Below are 27,214 nucleotides of genomic sequence, written 5' to 3'. Positions count from 1 at the left end.
GTTAGAGGTGCTTTGTAAAGGAAGGAGACACATCTATTACGAAGCTTGCGTTCCACGAGTGTGGAACGCAGGAACTGGAAGTTCCGGAGACCCCGCTATGCGAGTATGGAGTGAGAAAGTCAGCAGCGGTCTAGGCACATGACCGGAAGCGTGCATCACTCTAGGGGTCTAATTATATACGGATAGGAACAGAATGGTTTGGGTGTGAAGCCCCGGAGAACATTTAAAAGTATGGGACCGGATGTAAATCGATGACACCGGAACCGGAAGTGTTATAGAGTCCGTTTTTTAACTTTAATATTTTTCTTTGGAAAATGGAAAAGCATTATATTATTATAGAGAATACTGTGTGTGTAAAAGAAGAATGTGTATCAATCCGTAAGTGGTTATTGTGTTTTTTAGTAGGACTTTGTAATTATTGTGTGGCAATCCCTGCACCAATGAGAAACATTCAGGGGGGATATAAGTTCTGTGAGGGTCACCGCTCACATGCACCCTGAGGAAGACTCATCATTCTAAGAGTCGAAACGCGTTGGTGATTTATGTGAAGGGCCCTTATATCGAGGTTTGACTGACAGCTTCCTGGAAACGTCAGCAGATCCTTATTGTCCATCCCGGGAGACTCTGAGGTTTTTTCTGCACATGTCATTTTGGGTGTCCAGGAAACTGCACCCTAACTATACGGTACGGGGCCACCCATATATATTGTTCGGTGACAAGTTTTTATGTTTATATGAATTATGTATGAATAAAATCATTTTTAATTTTATAATACTACACTATATGGAGCTTTTCTTCTTCTCTTTTATATGATCGGACGGAGCTTCTAAAAATAAGGAATACTCTGTGGTGGTCAGAAGAGGAGGAGTCCATTTGACTGTAGATACTTTTTGTCTGGAAAATTTTAATGGACGGACGTGGAGATAAAAAATTAATGTATTAATATACATATACCAAATATCCTGCTGGAGGGCGCAGAAGTGTACTTTATTTATTTTTTCTGTATATAATCCAAATAGCTGCAAACTAAAAATGACGCCTAAAGTATTTAGAATTGTTCTACTCCATGGTCTTAATTTATTGATTGTTATTTATTTTACCATGCGATAAAATAAATAACTAATCCCAGGCATTAAATCTTGAAAGGTTTCAGCTGTTCAGTGACAACCGACTTAGATTTGAGAACAATAAAGTCTTCAGTGTCAATGACATAAGATGGTTCATGCCACTGACACGGTGTTCTGAGGTTACACAATCAGCAAGGGATATAGTTGCATTAAGTCCATGGCAGGATCAGGCAGTGATTGTACATGACTGTCTCATCACTTGGCTTTGGCAAACCCCACACGATCATTGGCCCGGTCAAAGACTGTATAATATTGTCCAATGAAGACGTCGCCCAATATCCAGAGAGGTCCGGCCGGAGGTGGAATATCGAGACCCATGAAGCCACTTACACATATTTTTTGGCTTCCCTGTGTCACCTGTGGGTAAATGACAGAAATTAAATTGTAGTCTGTGCCATGTACCCTACGCTCACCGCAATCGGCAATAGCGAGAAACACGACAACAACGCCACTATTAAAGCGCACACAGAAAAAATATATTTGACCTGGTAAGAAAAGCTATTCCGTCCTATGATGTAAAAGTTTCTATACCTGGAGTGGACTTGAGACGACTGCGATGAAATAATCACCTGCAAGATTTGTTCTCTACTATAAGCCTTCAAATAACAAGAGGGTCAAACCAGAGTCTTAAGTAGCCCTTCTCCAGTCTCATTTCCTCACCTTCAGTATGTACTGTTCCCCAGTCAGGGTGTAACCTCGTCCTCCCAGCTTCAAAGAGATGACGGGCAATGAGGGGACTTTATCGCATGGCACCATGTACTGCAAAAGACAACAAATAGACATAAAATATCCACAGTCTTGGGAGAGGCTTCCACATGTTAAAAGGCAATGTGTACCGAGTACTCCTGCCCGCTACAACATGCATTATATCTGATAACTAGGGGGCTTTCTTATAACTAAAACACTTTCATTAAAGTTTTGTGAGTTTGCAGGGTCCCTTCTCAAGATAGATGTGGTGGATAGGTCCAAAATATAACATATCTGTAGGAATTGAAGCAAAAGGAGAAAAGTCTTTGGGGCATTTTTTTATTTTATTTTGTTATAAAACTTTATATTTTGTTTTCATCTATTTTTTTATTTTTGCTGTACATTATCCATGGACTGTAGCAGGAATCAAAAATAATCTATACCAGTGTATGACAGGATATATACCTGTATACCTGCATGGATAACAGATTCTATATAAATGAACTTTAAGCTTTTATATTATGGATATTATATAACAGTACAGTACTACACTTTTACAATATAAAGATTGAGATACATGTGAACTTTGCTGACAAATGTACTTATGTTAGCCTGAATTGCACTTAGCAGAAATCATGAGGTGATCAACAGGTCTATAAAGCCTGGCCAGCCAATTGCCACATCTGCATGTGTGTAAGGTCCTCGCCTGTCAAAAGAACATGATAACCAGTGGCGCACACAGAAGGGGCTTCTGAGTGCCCAGAAACCCCTCCTGACTGAATTTTTTTTTTTCTGAGACGGTGACTACACTGGCCACGACAGCTCCTCCGAGAGGGAGCTCTGAATGGTAGATGGCTGATAGGAACTCCCCTCCCTCATATAAATCCTGCATTTGACCCTGGTACCTATGTAGTACGATAACTCAGTCACTCCCTGAAGAACTGCTCATTATGACCCTTCATGTGTGTGCTGATCAGGTTGATTTATTAAAGTTAAACTTTGGTAAATTGCCCCAAAACAGCTGTTTTTGTGGGAATCCTCGCAAAATGAAAGCATCTCATAAGGAGGGTCAGCAGCAGATATAGCCAATATCTGTCATGGCCCCTCTATCTCTGACTGCAAAAGAAGCCTCTATAGGTTTTTATGGGGGCTACTAAACGGTCAGATTTACCAAGTTCCGGAACACAGACTTTTTCAGAGAAGGTTACTATGGTGATTGGTTTCTGCTTTGCAGGCTATAATCATCTTACCTCTCCCTGAGTTAATGGGATGGCTCCAATAGCTTTCTGCAGTGCAGTCACTTCTTCCTTTGGGCCGGTGATCAGTGAGGTTCCGGTATCTACAATGACTGCACAGCCACCTTTACACAGCGTGAGTTGGTCTCCCACACTCAGCCTGCAGGGGGAAGTAGAGAGGCAAGACACTTTCATTCACTGTATTTACCTTTGTGTACTATATCTTGCATAGCAAGTTAAGACATAAAAATGGTGTTACAGTGGTAAAAGAACAAGACTGGAGTCATAGGCCTGAAAAGATGTATTGGAGATCACACATGTAAGCAATCACAGGCAGGGAACAGTGCAGAAATTCTCCACCTTTGCCCAAAAATATTCATACTTTCTGTACAGTGGATATAATAAGTATTCGCCCCTTTTAATATGGAATTCTTATCACCGGTTGCCATCCCTAAATATTTTTGTAACAACAAAAACAGATTTGTGAAGTGTGTGCACTATTATATCCCATGGACAGATTCTCCCACCTGTGCCATGGAAGACCGTAACTCTGTCTGACTTTCCATTATCCTATTTATTTGGAGGATGGACTGTCCTAGACAAATTCCCAGGTGCGCCATATCTTCTCCAATTCTTAATGATGAACTTGACAGTGCTTCTGTTAATATCTAGGGGTAAATTTACTAAGAATCGAGATTGATCGAGATGTCAATCTTGGGTGATTTAAGGGTTGATTTTCATCTCGCAAATTTACTAAAGGTTGAGTCGGGTGAGATAGAGAGAGATTTCTCTCTTCTCACTTGTAAAACTCGGGGGAGATAACGAACTCGAATCAACTCACCATCGGGCAAATCGTACTTTTCACCTAAAATATACATCTCTTAAATTTACCAAGAATTGGGATGACAAACTCGGGTGAGATGACAGCAAACTCTCTGCCCAAATCACTTTTCTAACTCTCCACCTCCTGAGCTGCGAGTTAGCCTGAAACATACACATACATACACATACATTGTGATTTGTGTATGTTTCTGCCTTTAATTAGTGAAAAACGGGTTAAATTAATAAAAAAAAAATTATGTGAGGCCCCCCCCCCCAAAAGCCTAACCAGCCCGACACTTGTCAGCCTGTCCAGGTACCTAAAATTACGAGGAACAAAACGAGTAGGGTTCCACCATCATTTAGGTACCAGCACCAGGCTGCATCTGTAATTTCTCACGGGCCGCTAGCAATCAGCGGCCGCTTTACATGTAAAGCGGCCGCTCATTGGCTGGGACCCACGCGGGACCAGCTAATGAGCGGCCGCTACATGTAAAGCGACCGGTGATTGGCCAGCGGGCCGTGAGAATTTACAGATGATCCCGATTATCTGTCAGTTCGCGTAGTGAAGGTATATGTAACAGCATGTACTTACACAAGTTCAGCATGGCTCGGGTAAGTCGTGTTTTTATTTTAACAAGAGCCTGGATGCTACAGAGAGCAGCGCCAGGATGTCAGTGAGTATACGATCTTTTTTGCAGGGCCATGCACACGGATTGTACTTGGAGAAGAGGACAGAAACATCTGGTAGAAGGTAAGCATGTGTGATTGATGTGTGTGTAATAAATCTATACTAACTACGGTGTGTGTCATGTCTTTATTTAACTATTTATTTTACAGTGGGGGTACGGGTGTTGCGGCCGCCTGCTGGCACTTGTAGTACCACAAGTGGCAAAGGGCAGGCATGCTGGCACCTGTAGTTCTACGGTAAAATACAATAGTTTCCAAATACTTTACACTTGATTACCCCCGTACCCACAGCCCAGGGGTGCGGGGAAGAGCCCCGGGCTTCAGACCAAGCTTGGGGTTTCGGGAGAGGGGGGACCCTTTTTTGGAGAGTCCCCATATCCCCTGAGATCCCCGGCTTGGCCTGAGCGGCTTGGGGTGATAATGCTTTGGCCCTGGAGACCCGGTAATAGGGTCTCCTGGCTGTGGCATTACACCCCGGCCATTTTGGGTCTGGTGCTGGTTTTAAATATAGGGGGAACCCTACGCAATTTGTCCCTCCCTATATTTAAAACCAGGACTGGCCCTGCAGCCTGGTGATGGTTCTTAAATTACGGTGGAAGCCTACTCATTTTGTTCCCCGTAATTTTAGGAACCAAGACTGGCTGGCAAGTCCAGGGCTGGTTATGCTTTTGGAGGGGGACCCTACGTCATTTTTTTTTTTTACAATTTACCTGATGTTTACAGGTACAACACAAGCAGCTTACACATATCTCACTGATATGTGCAGGCTGCTTGCTAGGGAGAGTTGTGCAGAGAGAAATCACTGCAATCTAGGGTGAGATAACTCACTCGTGCTTGCTTTAAAATCACCTGAGAAACTCGACCTACAACTCAAATTGCCTGTTGGTAAATTTGAGATATAAAAAGTGATTAAATCACCCGAGTTCAGGCGATCTGGAGTGAGATTAATCAAAATTGCAAATCGGGAACATCTCGAATCTTAGTAAATTTATCCCTAAGTCTTTAAAATCTTGTTACATCCTTCCCCTGAGTGATGCTTTTTAATTAGGTTCTTTCTTATTTGCTTTGAATGTTCTTCATGATGAAGCTTTTTTTTAGAAATGCACTAACCAGCTGTGTGACCTCTCACACATACATGTATATCTAATGTTACGGGAATGAACACGCTTTAATTGTTCACATTTGGACTCCAATTAATTATATTTTGATTGAAGACAAATTACTGTAGCAGCATGTAATTCATTTTTTGTCTGTTTTTTTTAAAATTTGTACAGGAAACAGAGATCAGTCAAAGAGCTAATAGTCAGTGATGTAACTAGGGTATTTGGAGCCCAGGGCAAGATGAAAAATGGCACAGTGCCCCCAGTAGTGGTCCCTCGCTATGCAGTGCCCCCAGTAGTGCCCATTATACAGTGCCCCCAGTAGTGCTCCCCCTTATGTAGTGCCCCCAGTAGTGCCCCAATATAACAGATACACAAAATACAAAACACAATACTTACCTGAATCCCCGCTCCTGTAACCACTCGCTCTGCTTATCAGACTGCACCAGATACGGCTCTGCTTATCAGACTGCACCAGATACGGCTCTGCTTATCAGACTGCACTAGATACGGCTCTGCTTATCAGACTGTACCAGATACGGCTCTGCTCATCAGAATGCACAAGATACGGCTCTGCTTATCAGACTGCACCAGATACGGCTCTGCTCATCAGACTGCACCAGATACGGCTCTGCTTATCAGACTGCACCAGATACCGCTCTGCTTATCAGACTGCACCAGATACGGCTCTGCTCATCAGAATGCACCAGATACGGCTCTGCTTATCAGACTGCACCAGATACGGCTCTGCTCATCAGACTGTACCAGATACGGCTCTGCTTATCAGACTGCACCACAGACGGCTCTGCTAATCAAACTGTACCAGATACGGCTCTGCTTATCAGACTGCACCAGATACGGCTCTGCTTATCAGACTGCACTAGATACGGCTCTGCTTATCAGACTGTACCAGATACGGCTCTGCTCATCAGAATGCACAAGATACGGCTCTGCTTATCAGACTGCACCAGATACGGCTCTGCTCATCAGACTGCACCAGATACGGCTCTGCTTATCAGACTGCACCAGATACCGCTCTGCTTATCAGACTGCACCAGATACGGCTCTGCTCATCAGAATGCACCAGATACGGCTCTGCTTATCAGACTGCACCAGATACGGCTCTGCTCATCAGACTGTACCAGATACGGCTCTGCTTATCAGACTGCACCACAGACGGCTCTGCTAATCAAACTGTACCAGATACGGCTCTGCTTATCAGACTGCACCAGATACGGCTCTGCTTATCAGGCTGCACCAGATACGGCTCTGCTTATCAGACTGCACCAGACACGGCTCTGCTTATCAGACTGCACCAGACACGGCTCTGCTTATCAGACTGCACCAGATACGGCTCTGCTTATCAGACTGCACCAGATACGGCTCTGCTTATCAGACTGCACCAGACACGGCTCTGCTTATCAGACTGCACCAGATACGGCTCTGCTTATCAGACTGCACCAGATACTGCTCTGCTTATCAGACTGCACCAGATACGGCTCTGCTTATCAGACTGCACCAGATACGGCTCTGCTCATCAGACTGTACCAGACACGGCTCTGCTTATAAGAATGCACCAGATATGGCTCTGCTTATCAGACTGCACCAGATACGGCTCTGCTTATCAGACTGCACCAGATACGGCTCTGCTTATAAGAATGCACCAGATATGGCTCTGCTGATCAGAATGCACCAGATACGGCTCTGCTCATCAGAATGCACCAGATACGGCTCTGCTTATAAGAATGCACCAGATATGGCTCTGCTTATCAGACTGCACCAGATACGGCTCTGCTTATCAGACTGCACCAGATACGGCTCTGCTTATCAGACTGCACCAGATACGGCTCTGCTTATCAGACTGCACCAGATACGGCTCTGCTTATCAGACTGCACCAGATACGGCTCTGCTCATCAGACTGTACCAGACACGGCTCTGCTTATAAGAATGCACCAGATATGGCTCTGCTTATCAGACTGCACCAGATACGGCTCTGCTTATCAGACTGCACCAGATACGGCTCTGCTTATAAGAATGCACCAGATACGGCTCTGCTAATCAGAATGCACCAGATACGGCTCTGCTAATCAGAATGCATCAGATACGGCTCTGCTAATCAGAATGCACCAGATACGGCTCTGCTTATCAGACTGCACCAGACACGGCTCTGCTTATCAGACTGCACCAGATACGGCTCTGCTCATCAGACTAAGAACCAGATATGGCTCTGCTTATCATACTAAGCACCAGATACGGCTCTGCTTATCAGACTAAGATCCCGATACGGCTCTGCTTATCAGACTAAGAACCAGATATGGCTCTGCTTATCAGACTAAGAACCAGATACGGCTCTGCTTATCAGACTGCACCAGATACGGCTCTGCTTATCAGACTGCACCAGATACGGCTCTGCTTATAAGAATGCACCAGATATGGCTCTGCTGATCAGAATGAACCAGATACGGCTCTGCTCATCAGAATGCACCAGACACGGCTCTGCTTATAAGAATGCACCAGATACGGCTCTGCTAATCAGAATGCACCAGATACGGCTCTGCTTATAAGAATGCATCAGATACGGCTCTGCTAATCAGAATGCACCAGATACGGCTCTGCTAATCAGAATGCACCAGATACGGCTCTGCTTATAAGAATGCATCAGATACGGCTCTGCTAATCAGAATGCACCAGATACGGCTCTGCTTATCAGACTGCACCAGACACGGCTCTGCTTATCAGACTGCACCAGATACGGCTCTGCTCATCAGACTAAGAACCAGATATGGCTCTGCTTATCATACTAAGCACCAGATATGGCTCTGCTTATCAGACTAAGATCCCGATACGGCTCTGCTTATCAGACTAAGAACCAGATACGGCTCTGCTTATCAGACTAAGAACCAGATACGGCTCTGCTTATCAGACTGCACCAGATACGGCTCTGCTTATCAGACTGCACCAGATACGGCTCTGCTTATCAGACAGCACCAGATACGGCTCTGCTTATCAGACTGCACCAGATACAGCTCTGCTCATCAGACTGTACCAGACACGGCTCTGCTTATAAGAATGCACCAGATACGGCTCTGCTTATCAGACTGCACCAGATACGGCTCTGCTTATCAGACTGCACCAGATACGGCTCTGCTTATAAGAATGCACCAGATACGGCTCTGCTAATCAGAATGCACCAGATACAGCTCTGCTCATCAGAATGCACCAGATACGGCTCTGCTTATAAGAATGCACCAGATACGGCTCTGCTAATCAGAATGCACCAGATACGGCTCTGCTTATAAGAATGCATCAGATACGGCTCTGCTAATCAGAATGCACCAGATACGGCTCTGCTAATCAGAATGCACCAGATACGGCTCTACTTATAAGAATGCATCAGATACGGCTCTACTAATCAGAATGCACCAGATACGGCTCTGCTTATCAGACTGCACCAGACACGGCTCTGCTTATCAGACTGCACCAGATACGGCTCTGCTCATCAGACTAAGAACCAGATATGGCTCTGCTTATCATACTAAGCACCAGATATGGCTCTGCTTATCAGACTAAGATCCCGATATGGCTCTGCTTATCAGACTAAGAACCAGATATGGCTCTGCTTATCAGACTAAGAACCTGATATAGCTCTGCTTATCATACTAAGCACCAGATATGGCTCTGCTTATCAGACTAAGAACCCGCTATGGCTCTGCTTATCAGACTAAGAACCCGATATGGCTCTGCTTATCAGACTAAGAACCCGCTATGGCTCTGCTTATCATACTAAGCACCAGATACGGCTCTGCTTATCAGACTAAGATCCCGATATGGCTCTGCTTATCAGACTAAGAACCAGATATGGCTCTGCTTATCAGACTAAGAACCTGATATAGCTCTGCTTATCATACTAAGCACCAGATATGGCTCTGCTTATCAGACTAAGAACCCGCTATGGCTCTGCTTATCAGACTAAGAACCCGATATGGCTCTGCTTATCAGACTAAGAACCAGATATGGCTCTGCTTATCAGACTACGCACCAAATATGTCTCTGCTTATCAGACTAAGCACCAGATATGGCTCTGCTTATCAAACTAAGAACCAGATATGGCTCTGATTATCAGACTAAGAACCAGATATAGCTCTGCTTATCAGACTAAGAACCCGATATGGCTCTGCTTATCAGACTAAGAACCCGATATGGCTCTGCTTATCAGACTAAGAACCAAATATGTCTCTGCTTATCAGACTAAGCACCAGATATGGCTCTACATATTTATTACTTGCCACAAATTATGGCCTTTCATATGAGACTTGATGCCAGAGATATGTCCCAGTTTTGTATATACAGTATACGTGGCAAAAGATATGGTGAAATTTTGTGTACTTAGCAGCAGGCATTGCTCAATTTATTACCTAGTACCTTATATGGTTTGTATGCCTGGCACCAGGAATAGCCCAGACAGGATTCATGGCAGCTTCTAACTGTTGTGGCTTGTAGATTTAGATTTTGTACATACTGTATATACTGAGACTTGCTATTACTGTAAGTGCCTGTAAAACATATCTTGCTAGCTGTGTCCTGCTTTACCTGTATTACATCCCCGGGCATACATTAAGATGGGAAACAGAACGCTGTAGGGACCTGAAGTCAAGAACTTGAAGTGAATTAAGAGGGGACTCTATAAGTGCAGGAATAGGAGTTGGAAGCATCAAGAGTCAGAGGGGAACAGTTGAAGCTGGTAACTGACAGGGTGCACCAGTAACCTGCCCCCTACTGGAAAGACAGAAGACCCACACTGCAACTAGAGGAAGAAATGCAATTGACAGCACATCCTGGCCAGACTGCAGTGAGCAGCTGAATGAGAGATTTGTGAATGACTGCTGTCTGCAGAGTCAGGAAAGAATTACAGGGACATGCTGTAAGTAACCCTTTCACTGCCTCAGCACTTATTGCTGGCACTGTTAATTAAGGGGCTGCACTTCTATTAATGTTACTAACAGACGGTGTATTCATATCAGACACTACCTTCTGCTAGTGCTTTTGATGACAATATAATCATGACCAGGATCTGCCTTCTTACAGTTCCCTTTGTCAGTTGGTAGAAATCTAGAGATTACTTTGCAAACAGAAGTGAAGGGCCAACTCTTTAACCCTACAGGAGTGACTCAATTGCAGTTAGCCCAATCATAGGTAGCGTGCTGGCTGCTTCAGACCATCATACTACCCAGAGGAGTCCCTTGCTGCCTGTGACAGCACTGCACTGACTGTAAGGCATGTTTAGCTTGGAAGCCTGGAAAAAACTGTTTCACCAGGCACAGTGTATATTACAAGGTATCACATGAACACACTTATGTTCCTCATACGCCGGTTTCACAAGACATCACCAAATGTGACGTGCGCCAGCCGCGTTGTTCCTGATCCCCCGCGGGTTGCACATTAAAGTGATCAAACACAACCATCACCAACAAGGTAATAATAAAAACAACCACAAGATGACAGTGTGGTCATGGTACAGATAGTTACAAAATGTGTATAAAGAAGTATCAAAAAACTTGCAGCACTGCTATTATTATATAAAGATAAGTTATTTACATATACTGAAAAACGACAGAAATATAAAAGGGATAAACTGCATACTTTGCTGCTAGAACTTCATATTTAATGTAGAGAATCTTTGACTGAAGAGATGTATTCACAAATTCCAGCCCAGAAACAAGATCTCACTAACATCCCGGAGCTGACATATATCAAGCAGTATATGCACACAAGGGATAAAGTGTAACCAAAAAATGCCAGAAATAATACCTAGCACAAGGGAAAAGCAAGGAGAATATTATATGAAACAACACAAAATATTTGTTTCATTAAGCCCCTATACTACTAAAGTATTCAATTTATATATCCAACGGGCTTCCAATGGAAGGAGAAGGTTATCCCTATTACCTCCTCCAATGCTTTTCGGCAGTCCTGGGGTTGGATCCCGGAGTTGGAACCGTCGCTGTCTCTCTCTGATTGTCTCACCTGGATTATAAATCCATGAATAAACTTTGCACTCTTGGTAATCCTTCTGTACTGTCACCAATTTGTCACGTTTAAACTTTACCAGCTCTCGCCAATAGTTGTCAACTTGTTCACTTAATTTGCTCAACCAGTCTGTTTGAGTGTCACCTTTTAAGCCCATTTGATATATATTGAATACCTTAGTACCATAGGGGCTTAATGAAACTAACAATTTGGGTTGTTTCCTATAATATTCTCTTTACTTTTCCCTTGTGCTAGGCAGTTTATCCCTTTTATAGAGATATTTTTTATATTTCTGCAGTTTTCAGTATATGTAAATAACTTATCTTTACATAATAACAATGCTGCAAGTTTATTGATACTTCTTTATACACGGTTTGTATCTATCTATCTGTACCATGTGGATAGCTTTCCATGCTGTTTGGCTGTTTTTAGTTGGTGGTGGTTGTGTTTAGTCACTTTAAAGCATCCCGCGGGGAGATAATGGACAGCTTCACATCTGGTGACGTCATGTGAACCCGACGGGGATCGTGTGGGACGCAGGAGTACACACACTGGGTGATCCTATAGAGATAAGATTTAATTTTACTCTTGTCCTGACAAACTGTAACGTAGACGAAAAGGAGCGTTATGCCGCGTATCCACTAAACGATTCGCTCCATGAGCGATATCATTTAGTGTGTCCCCGGCAGTGGTGTGCTCAATGTCGTTAACGACATTGAGCACACACACCGAACGATATCATTAACGATGCCAGCACCCTCTCTCATCCCTGAACCCGCACAACCTGATCATATCGTCGGGCGATGAGCCCAGCACTTATCCTGTTTATGTTATACTATTCTTCAAGCCATTCTGCAGACATTAATGTACACTCTGTTATTCATGGTGCCAGATGGCTTTACCCTCAGCTCCGGTGTGTATCACTTTACTGTACGACTTTATGTAAAGAGTCTGTTATGGGTTTCACAAGTCAACATCTGTTGGAAGACAAACCCACTACTACAATGAGTACTCCCATCTAGATTCGGATTGGGGCACTGCTACAATGAGTACTCCCATCTAGATTCGGATTGGGGCACTGCTACAATGAGCACTCCCACCTAGATTCGGATTGGGGCACTGCTACAATGAGTACTCCCATCTAGATTCGGATTGGGGCACTGCTACAATGAGTACTCCTATCTAGATTCAGTTTGGGGCACTGCTACAATGAGTACTCCCATCTATATTCGGATTGGGGCACTGCTACAATGAGTACTCCTATCTAGTTTCGGATTGGGGCACTGCTACAATGAGTACTCCTATCTAGATTCGGATTGGGGCACTGCTACAATGAGTACACCCATCTAGATTCGGACTGGGGCACTGCTACAATGAGTACTCCCATCTAGATTCGGTTTGGGGCACTGCTACAATGAGTACTCCCATCTAGATTCGGATTGGGGCACTGCTACAATGAGTACTCCTATCTAGATTCAGATTGGGGCAGTGCTACAATGAGTACTCCCATCTATATTCGGATTGGGGCACTGCTACAATGAGTACTCCTATCTAGTTTCGATTGGGGCACTGTTACAATGAGTACTCCTATCTAGATTCGGATTGGGGCACTGTTACAATGAGTACACCCATCTAGATTCGGATTGGGGCACTGCTACAATGAGTACTCCCATCTAGATTCGGATTGGGGCACTGCTCCAATTGGTAAGATCTTACACCCTGACTCGGTTAGAGACATCTATCACAATCCCAGAGGCTCGCAGGTCCCAGGGACTATATGCAAAGTAAAATGACCCTGATATACACAAGCAGAAAAACACAACAAAGCACAGTCTAAAGGGTCACCTTTTTGTGTACTACTTACTGGTCCATGTGAACTTCCCAGTATGCTTTGCGGGTTATATTCACGTAGTTAAAGTTGCCTGTGTAATACTTGGGATCGGTGCCCCCCAGTAAAAGCTCACCACCGGGCTGGGATTCTGGGTTCCTAGAGAAACAAATAAAAGTTCTTTGAATTTGAACATTTTTCATTTGGGTCCCAGGCAGACTTGGAAAAAAAAACTGTTTTTTTTTTTTTTTAAACCAGGTCGTTTTGCATTAATGTTTTCATTTAAAAAAAAAATGGAATCTTGCTTATTATATTAATACTGTGAAACATTGCTATGTATTAGAAACCTTGCTCAACCATGCTTTAATGCTTCTAACATAATCCAAAGATATTACAATTTTTGTATCTCATCAAAACAGAGCCAGACTGAGTCTTTATTCCTTCCAATCAACTCAGTAGGACTGAAGGTTTTGAATTTAAATAATCATGGAGTAGTGTTCCCGCTAGGCTGTTTTAGCGGGGCGTCGCAACCTGCCCAATTTTAAAAGGGCAAAATGTGCCCTGCCCTTCCAGCGATGCCCCACTAAAACAGCCTGCCCTGTGCCTTCCCCACCTGCGAGTGAGAAAAGTTGCGATGGACGAGCACCGTCAGGTGAATAGATTTACCGTGAGGGCAAAGTTTGGAGGAAGCCCAGCACCTCCATAAGTGCTGACCACGCCCCCAAGTGTGGCGAGTTGGGGGCGTGTCACACAAGGGAACGCCCTCCCTGTTAGTCACACCTACCTAGGATGCCCTGCCCTGCCTGCATTCTAGCGGGAACATTAATGAAGGTGATTATACCATGAGGTGTTTCTTAATGTAGTGGACTTTTTAACCCTTTAAGATTGAGAATGTTAGTTGTGTTTTTTTCCTGTCCTATAGGATTGTTAGAGGAGGAGTTTGTAGAGTTTTAGCTGATGCTAGGCAGATTTAGTACCTCCCTGATCTGGTTCATCCTCCCATCCTCCCTTTTTCTCTGTTGTCTGTGAATTTACTGTATTTGTTCAGCTCACTGAAATGTAGACCACAAGCAATAAGAATGTGGAATACCAGGGGGATCCCTTATAATAGGCTTTTTTTCAAGAAGTGTTGGCGCAGTGCCTGTGGTCACAGCATAATAAAAAAAACAGAGTGTTTATAAAAAATAAAAAACATTCGGTTTATACCAACCAACCCTGGTCCCAGGTGAGACATAAAATGGATGTAAATGAAGGAAAAATGTATAATGAAAAATATACCTCAGATCTGTGCTGGACACCACTGAATAATACAGTGATCAATATGTGTACAACACAACAAATTATACTGAGAGCAGGATCTCATTACCAAAAGGGATTTACATACATACACAAGCTTCCCTGACATTCTTATGGTAATCATCTTTGCACATAGGGGTGCATTTACTAAGTGGCGACTTTTGCAAGTTTCTCTAATGGGATTGACCACAAAATTTAAAATGGCAATTATATTAAAAGCAGAAAACAGTTTTGCTTACAATATCATTGCCATTTTATATTTCGAGGTCAAACCTGCCGGGAAGCGGTGGTTTAGTAAAAGTACCCCAAAGCATCTCTTTTACAAACACATCAGTAGCTGCTACCTGTCTCTCTGCCACCTTGTAATGTGGTTCTGCAGTTCATGTAAAACTTCAGATAGTGAATCACCTTATGTACCTTTTGCTAAAATCCAAATCCCGAATCATTAACAGATACATTACTCCTCAGACCACTACCAAATATCCCTAATCTACTCAGAAACTAATACGGCACATTTTAAATGGAACAAAATGTCTCATCTGTAAAAATAATTCACCGTCATCCTTGTCATGGTACATATTTCAAGTATTATTCACAGCACAGAAGATTTGACCATGTCGACCATCTTACATGATGACCTTTAGTGTGTCGACCTTTTGTCCTTGTCAACCTTTTGACTGTCTAACATCTGGTGTCTATCTAGACATTGTCGACCTTTTTACTGTCTATCTAAAGTCCGGAACCCAGAAATATTATACAATGCATTATCATTGGTCATGCAGTAGCACTAGAATAGAATACAGATAAAAACAATTGAATTCAGCAGTGGATCAATTCAAAATTCGGAGCTGCATTAGGGGTCTCATTCAGACCCGCTTGCGAGCGCAGGGAGGGAGCTCCGTCGTGCGCATGCGCGAGTCCCAGCGAGCGACGGGGTAGCCGTCGCTCGGGGTCTCGCACCAAAGGGGGCGTGCTGTCGATGGTGAGTGACAGCACGCCCCCTTTGCTGGGCGTGCCGGGGGCGTGGCTGCCAGACGGAGGCATTCCCATTGGAACGCCTAACGTCTGGATCCGGCCCCACTGACATCTCTAGTGATGTCAGTGGGAGTGATTTTGGCTCTGATAGAGCCAAAATCACTCCAGGGTCTTGACCATCGCGACCATCATCATGGACGCTCGCTATAGCTGTGGGTGGTAACCCACAGCTATGCGAGTGTCCAAGAGGCCGCACCAAGTTGAGGTAGGAGGGCCCTGATTCAGAGCGAGCGCTCTGGTCAGAGCGTCCGGCTCTGAATCAGGCCCTAGGTGCATACAATAAATGTTGCTGACAACAGAAGGAATTAATCAGCAAGTAACCACCAGATGAGATGACTTTATATGCTGCTTGGTAAGTATTGAATCAGAGAATACACTGGCAAAGGAAAGGAAACAGAGACAGTCTACTAAGTCACAAGCTGTAATAACTATAAGTCCAGAATTTTCTCACTGACATTATAATGTAACTACAGAGAAGATCCTGAACTAGAGCGACTACACCGTGACAGACCTATAACTCAGCCATTACACAAAAGGGGGATAAGGTAACGTCACTGTGACTACATTGGAAGAGCATGAACGCAGCTGATAAAAGACAAATTCAGCCTGAAAAGCGTGGTGTTGGGGAAGCAGAGCTGTGTTCTTCTTTCACATTGACGTGTGAATATTATAGTTTTATAGTTATTAATCTTTTACCAGATTACAGTGCCTCTATTTTCTTTCCCTTAATTTGCCAATTGGCTGGCAAGACTTAAGACGACCATCAGTATCTCTCTATCACTTATCATACAAATCGACTAGAGAAGGCGATGAGCGAGACCCTCGTTGTGCTCAGGGAAGACCAGGCCAATCACAGACCACCATTCAGTTTGCAGTAGGCAATAGGGCATCTCTATGATGGGTACAATTCTCACCTGTTCAGGTAGAAGGAGAATACATTACTCTCTAACAGCGCCTGTTGCATGATGTTGTCAAAAACAGGGGGGACTCCATCCACAGAGATACGAGGGTACGCCATTCCCAAAATGCCATCAAACTTGGCTGCTATAAAGGTAACGCCAGGCTGCTTGATAGCCTCCCCAAAAAGCTGCCCTTTCACAGCCAGGTTACCGATCTGAGGAGAGGATTGTGGGAGAGCGAGACATGAGGAATTAAACTCACATTGCTGCCCTACATTATTATGTCAGTGCTATCTAGTTCCTCACAGTACAGCTGCTCTCTACACCAACCCCATATACAACACTTAACATCAAGTAATAGGACTATAGATGTTTAACAAATGACTGTTCCTTTAGGACATTAATAGCTACAGCTGATTTACATATATGTGCAGAGAATATAAACTAGCCCATAATCCAATGAGAGAGTGCACGTTATAGGCACAAGTATTGGCTAACCCGATAGAGACACTGGGCCCGGTGCAAGGCTGGATGCAATGCTTGTGTTTACACAGTGAGCGATTATCAGTGGTTTGTAAATGCGTCTGAGTCACACCAGGCTTCATCACCGTCGGCAGTCACAATAAGGGTTTGGCCGCATTGTGATGACAGCCAGGGACCATTTGTGGGAGGAGGCGGCTCTAATGCAGGCGTGGTCAGGGACGCTCTAGGAGTGGTGCGCAGATTGAGATTGTGATCCTGTATACAGATAATACAGCCCCGGATTGTCCGTTCCGGCATCTACTCTGAATGACTAAAGGATTGCTCAGACCATTGACATGCGACTGATCTGTGTCTGATGCTGCGTCTTTGGATCTGCGAGACGCCGGTGGGCGTCTCAATACAATCTCCGTGGCTGCAACATATGCATTTATTTGCACAACCACCGCCTTAAAGTGGCAGCAGCGGCGGCAGCATTAGCGTCCATCTCTGATTCAGGCCCATTAATATCTAATTTGTGCTCCAAAATACACTCTAATGATTGTGGGCTTTAAATCAGAATCCCCATATTAAATCATTCACATGCAATAAAATGGGTTGAGCCACCTGGATATTAGCCCCATAAGCTTTTGTTTTCTAATCTTTTATTAATGGAAGTTACTATTAAGCACACCTTTCATTAACATAAATAACATATTATTGTTTTAAGAAAGAAAAGTATAGTGAGAAATGGGAGGTACAAGGCTGGGTTGGCAAGTTGAGGATGCACCCAGCCAAAAAGTTGCTCTCTGCAATGTGTTATCATGCACTTTGTATAAACTGAATAAGTGAATTGTTTGTCACAATATTTGATGTACTCCTGCTAAGTTTATCTCAATGTCACACGTAGCGCCTGATTCAGAGCCACACGCAATCCGCATGTAATACCGATGTTCACATAGTGGAGCGATGTTTTGCAACTGCGCATGTGCGCAGATTTCCGAAGACTGGTATAGAGCATATGTCACACAGAGTGTACGCACAAAGGAACTGATTCAGAGCCGCTTGCTAGATGCGATCGCTCGCACGATGTGTATGCAAATTGCGTAGGCAGTGCTACCGCACAGCAATGCATTAGCACGCCCAGTATTTCTTAGAGAGCGATCACATAGTGTATACAGACACCCACCAGCCTGTCTTAAGACGCCCACTTGTGCACATCATGTCCAGGAAGTGTATGCAACCATCGGTACATCGGGTAACATCAGATGTGATCGCAGCGTTTGAGGTTGACCATACCCTTCCGCAAGCACTTCACTGCATACCATCGGCAGCAGCGAGCGTTTGCATCTTAGCGAGCGGGTCTGAATGAGCTCCAAAGGCGATGTAGCCATCAAGATAGACGTATCAGAAATGTGTTCCTGGGAGGCGGCTAGAATTGCAGGTAACATGGTCCGTTCAGTGGGAGTGCTATGGGAACTATGGGAGTGTCGCTGGCGTGTCAGTGCAAATGGCTACGTCACAGACGCAGGGATAGGAGGCCATAGTCAGACAGGGACATTGCAGTGAGACCACGTCTGAATCAGGCCCAATGAAAGAAAGAATAGAGTGATAGGGGCAGAGGCAGACAGAGAGCGAGAGAAGAAAAAAGGAGCAAAAAAAAAGGGAGAGTGAGGAAGAGGGAAGAGATAGAAAGGGAAAGAGACACGAGGGAGGGAGAGAAAAGGAAGAGAGAGAAAAAACACCTGCGATGTACTGCACAATACTTAGCCGCCCAGCGAATTAAAGCTCCAAAATACCAGTAAACGACATAATACAGAAGATAAAGGTAGCCCTACACAAATGAGCTCACAATCTAAGACGTGTGGGGAATGACTGATGCACCAATGGACTAACAATTGTACCTGAGGGTGAGGACAGCAACGTTGCTTTAGGCTATTGTAATTCAGAAAATGGGGAGTTGGAATGGGGTGGCTCGCATTTGTCATCATCCTGTTTTCTCATTTTCGGTAAAGACAATAATAAATATTGATTTGTTGAAGGTTTTTTTTTAAGCTTTTTTGTGTCCTGGAACCCTCTGTCGTAAAAGGCTCACCACGCATTTCAGAGGTTTAAGAAGTGCTTTTTGAAGTTGTTCTTAAGTATTTGCTAATCCATTCAACTATATGAATAATTATACCTAACTTTTTTGAAGTGTCGGAATTTTGGCACATCATGAAACCATGCTGCAAAGGGACATTGGTTTCATAGGTACTGCGATGGGCCCCACAGAAGACAATGTATAGAGTTTACCGTCACTGTGTCCTGACTCAGGTATCCAGAAAGGCTCCCACTGCCGTACTGTATAGAGAAAGCTGTGCCATTCTTTACGTAGGTGGATGATTTGGAAGAATCATATTTGTGGTGAATCACTGCAATAGAAGAGGACCTTTAGCATTTTAAGCAAATGTTAATTATTTTCCAAACCTATAACAACCACAATCAATTGTAAAATATATACTGAAAGGTCATCAATATGTAATCTCACTAATGAGGAGATAAATAAGATATATATAAGATAAAGTGGACAAGTTGCCCATAGCAACCGAGCAGCTTCTGTTATTTCATAGGCTGTGTATAGATGAATTATAGAAAGAAGTTGATTGGTTGCTAAGGTCAACTTCACTTTATGTCTCTCGAAGTTTTGATACCTCTCCCATAAAAACAGGTACAGAACTTATGTCAGAGACTACAAGGGCACAAACCAGAACTACAGAAGTGTCCTCATACACCGAGCCTCAATACACCATACAGCGCAAGACTACCCAGCGCGACTGAGATGCCTCCAGAGGAGCATGGTAGCGTGTTTTTTTTTAAATGTTGTGTTTTATTCGCATTGCAGATGTAGAGAAACTCAACTCTAAGGGGGAAATTTATTAAAGCTTAGAGAGAGATAAAATTGGAGATAAATAGCACCAACCAATCAGCTCCTAACTGTCATGTTTCAAACACAGCCTGTAAAGTGACAGGAGCTGATCGGTTGGTGCTTTTTATCTCCAATTTTCTCTCTCTCCAAGCCTCATTAAATCTCCCCCATAGTGTGCTACAGATACTGGGCTGCGACTTTAACCGCACTGGAATCAGTTTTAAAAACGTACAAAGTCGCAGATGAAGCAGAACGCAACTTGGCGTGAGATAACTCTGCGGCATTGTAGCACTTCTTATACAGATTCAGACTCAGTCGCACACAGATATACAAATGTCGCACACAAAATTGATCAGTGCAATCTAGTTTTATTGCTTACAGTTGTTTAATTTATGTGAATAAGACGCACATTTTGAGCAAATAAGGTGCTCGGGCTGCCGAGGCGCACACGCGACCTGGCGCTGTTTGGTGCCACTGTAGCCACAGTTTATGAGGACAGATCTGTATACTTATAAGTTTGTTTTGGAAAGTTTATTTCATTGTATAGCTTCTGTGCTTTGAAAATACTGTCATTTATCTTTACCATTTACCAAAGCCTACTTTCATGCATGTATTTTATTTGATGATCTGTGAGTGAGTGTCTCAATTATTTTCTTACATACACCTTTCTGTAGCAATTACAAAATGAATGGTACAATCAGAAATTTTATTTTATTTTGGTGTGTATTAAACCACTGTCTATGGCCCTGATTCAGAGCCGGACGCTCTGACCAGAGCGCTCGCTCTGAATCAGGGCCCACCTCCATTAAAATGGAGCGTCCTCCTGGACGCTCGTATAGCTGTGGGTCACCACCCACAGCATATACGAGCGTCCAACAAGATGGTCGCGATGGTCTTGACCATCGGACTTGCGAGTGAAACCCTGTGGTCGGGTTTCTCAACCGCAAGCCCTGGAGTGATTTTGGCTCTATCAGAGCCAAAATCACTCCCACTGACATCACTAGAGATGTCAGTGGGGCCGGCTTCAGACGGTAGGCGTTCCCATAGGAATGCCTCCGTCTGGCAGGCACGCCCCCGGCACGCCCACCAAAGGGGGCGTGCTGTCAATCAACATCGACAGCACGCCCCCTTTGATGCGAGACTCCGAGCGAAGGAAAGTCCTTCGCTCGCCGGGTCTCGCGCATGTGCACGACGGAGCTCCCTCCGTCGTGCGCATGCGCAGTGGGGAACATCGACCCACTTGCGAGCGTACTGCCGCTCGCGAGTGGGTCTGAATGACCCCCTATGTTCAATAATGCAACTTAATTTTAAGCATCATCATCATGCAAAACATATTGTAATTTGCTCCAGAGCTGTAACCCAATTCTGTCTACGTGTTACAAATATTGGACTGTGTGTTTTTCACGGTTTCTTCTGTACCCAAGTTACTACAAGTGTCTTTTAGTTGCAATCAACAAGCTCAGAACACATTTTAAAAATATAAAAAGACGAGTGGCATAAATGACACATCTTCTTAGATGTTATAGCATGGCTTCCAAGTTACAACGCTTGAATGCTAACATATTCTATTAATCCTTATGTTCTTTCTCTCTGACTAGCCGTGAGCATATGTGCAGGGTTCTACTAAAAATAAAGTTTTAGACAAAGAAACTTTTGAAGGAAGCTGGAACGGTTTTGTGGGGGCTAAAATGCAATTGGTTCAACAGCACTGTCTGTTATTATAACCCACTGAAGACTCAGGGGCCTATTCATCAACACTAAAATAAAGTTTTTAAGGATATTTTCCATAATTACCGTTATTTTGGTATTCATGAAGACACTTAACACATGAGATATCACTGATATCTCCTGGTTAAGTCCGTCTGCATTAAATTCCACACTCCCCATACATTACATTAGTATGGGGATATGGAAATTATGCTATTCACCAAATTCCGAAAATTATGTATTTTCAGAATTTGTTGGTGTTACTATACGCCACTCTGAGGTGGCGTATAGTGGGTTACACTTATCTGCTGTCAGCGTGAGCAGGTCCTCCTCGGCTCCCTCCGGCACTCCCTGGTCCCTCCTCTGACTCCGGCTGCTGTTCTGACTTTTTTTTTCTAAACTTTACTGTGTTCTGCCGGGAGAACACGTGTCAGAACAGCAGACGGAGCCGGAGGTGGCTGCAGCGGCCAGGTAAGTGGGGGACTGGGAGGTGAGCGGAGGGGGGAGGAGGGGTTGGGGGGCACACACAATTACTGCAGCTGTAGGCAGTGCTGCACATGTGCTGGTTTTACAGATGTAACAGCGCATGCGCAGCACTGATTCCAGCTGCGGTAAGTTAGAGTAGAGAGGGATAACTATTTCCTGAAAAGCTGTCAACGCAAAAATGACGGCTTTTCAGAATAGATACTTATGGAGAGGAGGAATGATGAATTCCTCAGGTAATCAGGTAGAACTCCATGCGAGTTCTAAACCTAATTACCTCCATCAAATTTTTAGTAATGATGAATAGGCCCCACAATGTGGAGTTAATGTTAAAGCAAGGGCCCATACCTCATGCACATATTCCAAACACAACAGCCTGTTGCTACAGAATAACGGTATTTCGAAATTTCATTGTACCCTTTAAAATCAATATGCTAAAACTGTAGATAGGGAAAACGTGGGTTATATAATCTCCACCCATTTATCCAATGGGATTATTGAGAAGTAAGATTGACAATTCTCGTACATGCATTGACATTACGTAATACTCACAGCAGGCAATGTCCAGCAGGGAGCAGTGTATTGATGGTACCCAAAGGTTAGAAGATCCTGTGTCAAACACAACGGTGAATGTCTGTGGGGGGGTTCCGATGCCAATCTCTCCATAATACTGAGCCTGAAGGGAGGGGGGATAGGTCAGCTGGTGAACCTAAGCCTGCCTTCGCAGTACCCTGTATCACAAGAATCAGCCGTAACTTTATACAGAGTCAGACCCACACTCTTCTGTCTACATCGCTATACTCTCCCTTTGTTACTTACATCTAGGTAATTTTTCAGGATCTCTGGTGTGGGTCCTCCATTTGGTGGGAATCCTGGGTAATATTTGTTGTAGCCTTCAGGTCCAATCAACTTCTGCACATTCCCAGAGGTTTCCGAAAATGTCCGACGGATGGATGTGAACTTTGTTAGTGGTATTCTGGGGAGAGGCAGAACAAAGCAATGGTTACAAGCTGCAGGACACTTTATACAGCTACATTAAAACAGCAGTAAGTTGTGTAATAGCACCATTTCCATACATTCTCTGGATATAAGGGAAAGCTACCTGTAGTTCATGATTGTGGTGAGAAAAAATGTATATTGTTCATTTATTGATCTGTTTACTGGTGCCCTGGGCCAGAAAGTGCATTGGCGCCCCCCCCCCCCCCCCCCCCCCCCCATTTTTCAAATACGGACATAAGACATGCATCTGAAAGGGGTGTGGCCTCACGGGAAAGGGCATGATACATTTGATTTGTCCCATAAGATGATGAAGGGGTACCGATCAAGTGTCACTGCCAATTACAGTGTGAATCCAACGGCTGCAGTGATTATCTACAATCATTTTGCCGAGGTGATGGGTTCGGGTCCCATGACAGTATTTTAACATGTGTGTGTTAAATAGCGGAGGATGTGACTGAAGGTGCCTGTGGAGGTGGCCAGATGGAGGTAGAGTCGGCCAGCGAGGAGATAGGGGCAGCCAGGAGATGCTGGAATAAAAGAAGAGGAAACTGCAAGTGAGAATGATTATAAACAAAAAATTGACAGGCGCCGCCAAAATAGCGCCCCCTGCCCTGCGGTGCCCTGAGCGGTGGCACATGTTGTACCACCCTAGTTACGGCCATGGTTTATTTGGATAATGATTTAAAGGTAAAAGATTTTTAGAAATTACTTTTGTTAACAACATTTCACTATTGTTTCCAGGGAAGTTATTGATGATTATGTTCTTCGGTTTTCTTTCTATTTAAAAAAAAAAAAAAATGTAAGCATAAAAAAACCCCAGAAAGTTTATGTTTGCAATGCAGCCCTGTGCTTGACATTGATAAATGTCTCCGCAACCAGCCTAGCAGTCTCTTCTCATGCCTCACCATAATATCAACTCTCTTCCTACTTAATATCAAACAGAACCCAGGTTGTAGCAGAACATTACCACTATAACCGCTCCACAGGACAAGAAGACACCACACAGTGCTCCACGCCAATGGCTAGCTGCTCTGGCTCAGACAAAGGGCCCTATTTACTGATATGTGTCGAAAACAAAGATTTCCTATCACCGTTTAATGTATCGCCAGGGCAGCTGACGTATACTCTGCACCTGGTGACACGGGCTAGCAGCAGTAAGGCTGAAAGTAACGCTTTGCCGCCAGTATGGATGAATATGCACAAATGTGATTAAAAAGTGTTTGTTAAGATTTTTGGATAGTTAAAGAATTTAAGGACAGTTTATCAAGCCCTATTAACGCGGTAACATGTTTATCTCAGCAATAGGATTTTGTTTTTTACCTCTCTACTTATTCATCATGTTACCACAGGCGTTTGGGCCCCCATAGTTCTGCATGGGAGACCTTATTTATCAAGCAGCGTGGCAGTAATTTCTCAGGTATTCATAAGTATGACTAATTGTATAAGACCTGCAGAGAAATGGGGTCCTGTCATGTGGGCTGCAGGCTTAAATGCATGAAGCAAAACCCCATTATTTATGTACTATGGTGAGTGATTTTATCATGGCGAGTGCTGAGTTCTGTGCCTTTATTTATTTAAGCAATTTGACCACAAGCCACCTAGCACCCCAGACCTGGGAATGATGAGTGCAGGTTTGCACCCTAAGTCTAGGAGTGGCGACGGCAGTGGCATTATATATATATAATATATATATATGATTGACAGCACAATCCAAAGATCAGTGCAGGACAACCAGCAAAGTATCCCACGTATGCATGATATGTTAGCTCTCCATATTAGAAACAAGTATAAACTTCATTTTCATTTAGTCCATAGTAGAAAAGGCAGAATCATTGAATGAAAGTATGTTGTTACTTTTTCTAACACAGGGACAGGTTAGTACAGAGGTTCCCAAACTGTTTTAAATCACGGCACCCTAGAGTATCAGCATTGTTTTCACGGCACCCCTAAGCCAAAAGTTTGTTACTGAGAAATTCAGAAAACATGTAGTGAAGTAGTAAAGTGAAGTAATTGTGCTGACCTGTCATCCTTAGGCTCAGTTATGTGATGGGGACAGGTTTATGCTTCTGTTTGTCCACATATTTACATTACATTGACCATAAATAATTTGACTTGGTGCTGGCCCAACAACCTGAGGCACCCCTGCAGGTGTCCTGAGGCACCCCAGGGTGCCACGGCACACAGTTTGGGAACCACTGGGTTAGTAACAAGAACACCTCTTATCAGTCATCAGGAAAGAGCTACTACACCAGAAACGACTACACACAGGGAGCTGCAAACAAAGCAGCCACTTTGCCCTTATTCTGAGTCGCCACATCTATCTGCCTTGTGGAAGTAGCTGTCATCATTATCACCACACATTGTACAGCCCTATCTAGGTGCAAGAGATCTACTCAGACAGACATTGGCATATACACAACTCTGAATACCCCGCAATCCCTTCTACATCCCAACAACACAGCAGTGTCACACTTACCCATACACACCATTACCACCCAGTTACACCCACTAAGATGCACGTGGACATGCGGCCGAGGTGCAGTTGCTAAAAATCACGAGATCCGCCTAGAGAGAGAATTAGCGTGCACCTCTGTATCAGGCCCATGGCGTGAGTTCTATTATATTGAACTGAGGAGGACAGACAGTGCGACTACAAGTCTTTAATCAGAGATGTTTTCATCAGACTGATAAAGCAGGGAGGTAGGTCAGATTTTCCCAACACTATTTTCCACACTTGACATGTTACATTTTTAATTCCCCTTAAAAGTAGCTGTCCCACCAACACTTCAGTGGAGACTGGACTAACCCTGCATACCATCTCTGGTATGGCTCTACAAAAAGTAAATATGAATCAGTAGATCTTCTGCATAGAATATGATACATGACGAGTTGCCAACATGTTACAATGTATTAGGTCTAGAAAGTAAGCACTTGCTAGCAGGGCCCTCACCCATTCTGTGGTCTCTACATAATGATGTAAACTTGTCTATAACTGTCTGTTTGATCCCCCATCCAGTATGTCATTTAAATATGCGTTCCATCCTCTATGTATGGCGCCATGGAACCTTTGTGGTGCATTATGAATAAACCTTTCCATGGACATCCTGTTGCTCCGGCAGGAGAACGTCTCAATATGTCATGTACAGTCCAGTACCGTCTAGGTAGACATTCAAGGACTACAATCCTCATTAGGTTATAATGTTCTAACTTAAATATGTTATTCATATGCATAATGCTAATGTTAAGGGTGAGAAATACAAGGTAATAGGAATTATTAGTAAGAATTGCATCTAGTATACAAAACACCCCCCGACCTCTTTTCCTCCCCCCTAGGAGCCCACGTTCAGTGTGTATGTCTCTACTACCCCCATGTGTCTGTCTCCTCTCTATGTATCTGGGTTAGATATATAGTCTGGGGCTGTCCCTGCAGACAGTTGTCAGCTATGTACATGTATGTAGCTCTATGATTCCAGTATAACAATGCACATTGGCATCTCTATACAATACCAAATCCCTCTAATTCTATTTCATAAGTACGCTTTGTTATACAGTCCCAGCCTTATCACAGCTGTATCAAAGACAACTATTAAATCTTTTTTTCATAAACAGACAGAAGATCTTGCTTTTAATAGAACAAAGACAGTATATACACTTAGTTCTACGCAGCTGCTAGTCTTAATGCATATCATATAGAATATCCTGAATTGTTACAATGTCCATATACACAAACATCTATAAGGAATCTGTGCCTGTGGTCATCTCTCACCTGATGAGTGCAGAACCTTGCTGGACTAAAGCACAAAGAAGCAGAGCCCACACTATTGACACTTCCATGGTGACAGGGTGTGTTTGCAGCTTTGTTCTGTGTATATATATGTGTCCGCTACCTCTGCACTTGTCATCAATGACCCAGCACT

At 43.7% G+C, this 27,214-nt stretch overlaps 1 protein-coding gene across 1 annotated transcript; it reads right to left on the bottom strand.

Annotated features, from left to right (window-relative positions):
- Positions 1–979: 979 nt before the first annotated feature.
- Positions 980–27,214, bottom strand: LOC148479666 (cathepsin D-like). The gene is made up of 9 exons (XM_088454487.1): positions 27,064–27,214; positions 23,118–23,274; positions 22,851–22,974; positions 19,496–19,614; positions 16,760–16,959; positions 13,551–13,673; positions 3,065–3,209; positions 1,788–1,886; positions 980–1,484 (listed from the first exon to the last, which is right to left on the bottom strand). The coding sequence occupies exons 1-9, from the start codon at positions 27,129–27,131 to the stop codon at positions 1,323–1,325; spliced, it is 1,197 nt and encodes a 398-aa protein (XP_088310613.1). The 5' UTR covers positions 27,132–27,214; the 3' UTR covers positions 980–1,322.

The sequence above is a fragment of the Taudactylus pleione genome, unplaced genomic scaffold (genome assembly GCF_031769625.1).
Source record: "Taudactylus pleione unplaced genomic scaffold, aTauple2 ptg000619l, whole genome shotgun sequence".
Taxonomy (NCBI): domain Eukaryota; kingdom Metazoa; phylum Chordata; class Amphibia; order Anura; family Myobatrachidae; genus Taudactylus; species Taudactylus pleione.
The sequence above is the reverse complement of the archived record's forward strand: the minus strand, read 5'-3'. Positions and strand labels throughout refer to the sequence as shown.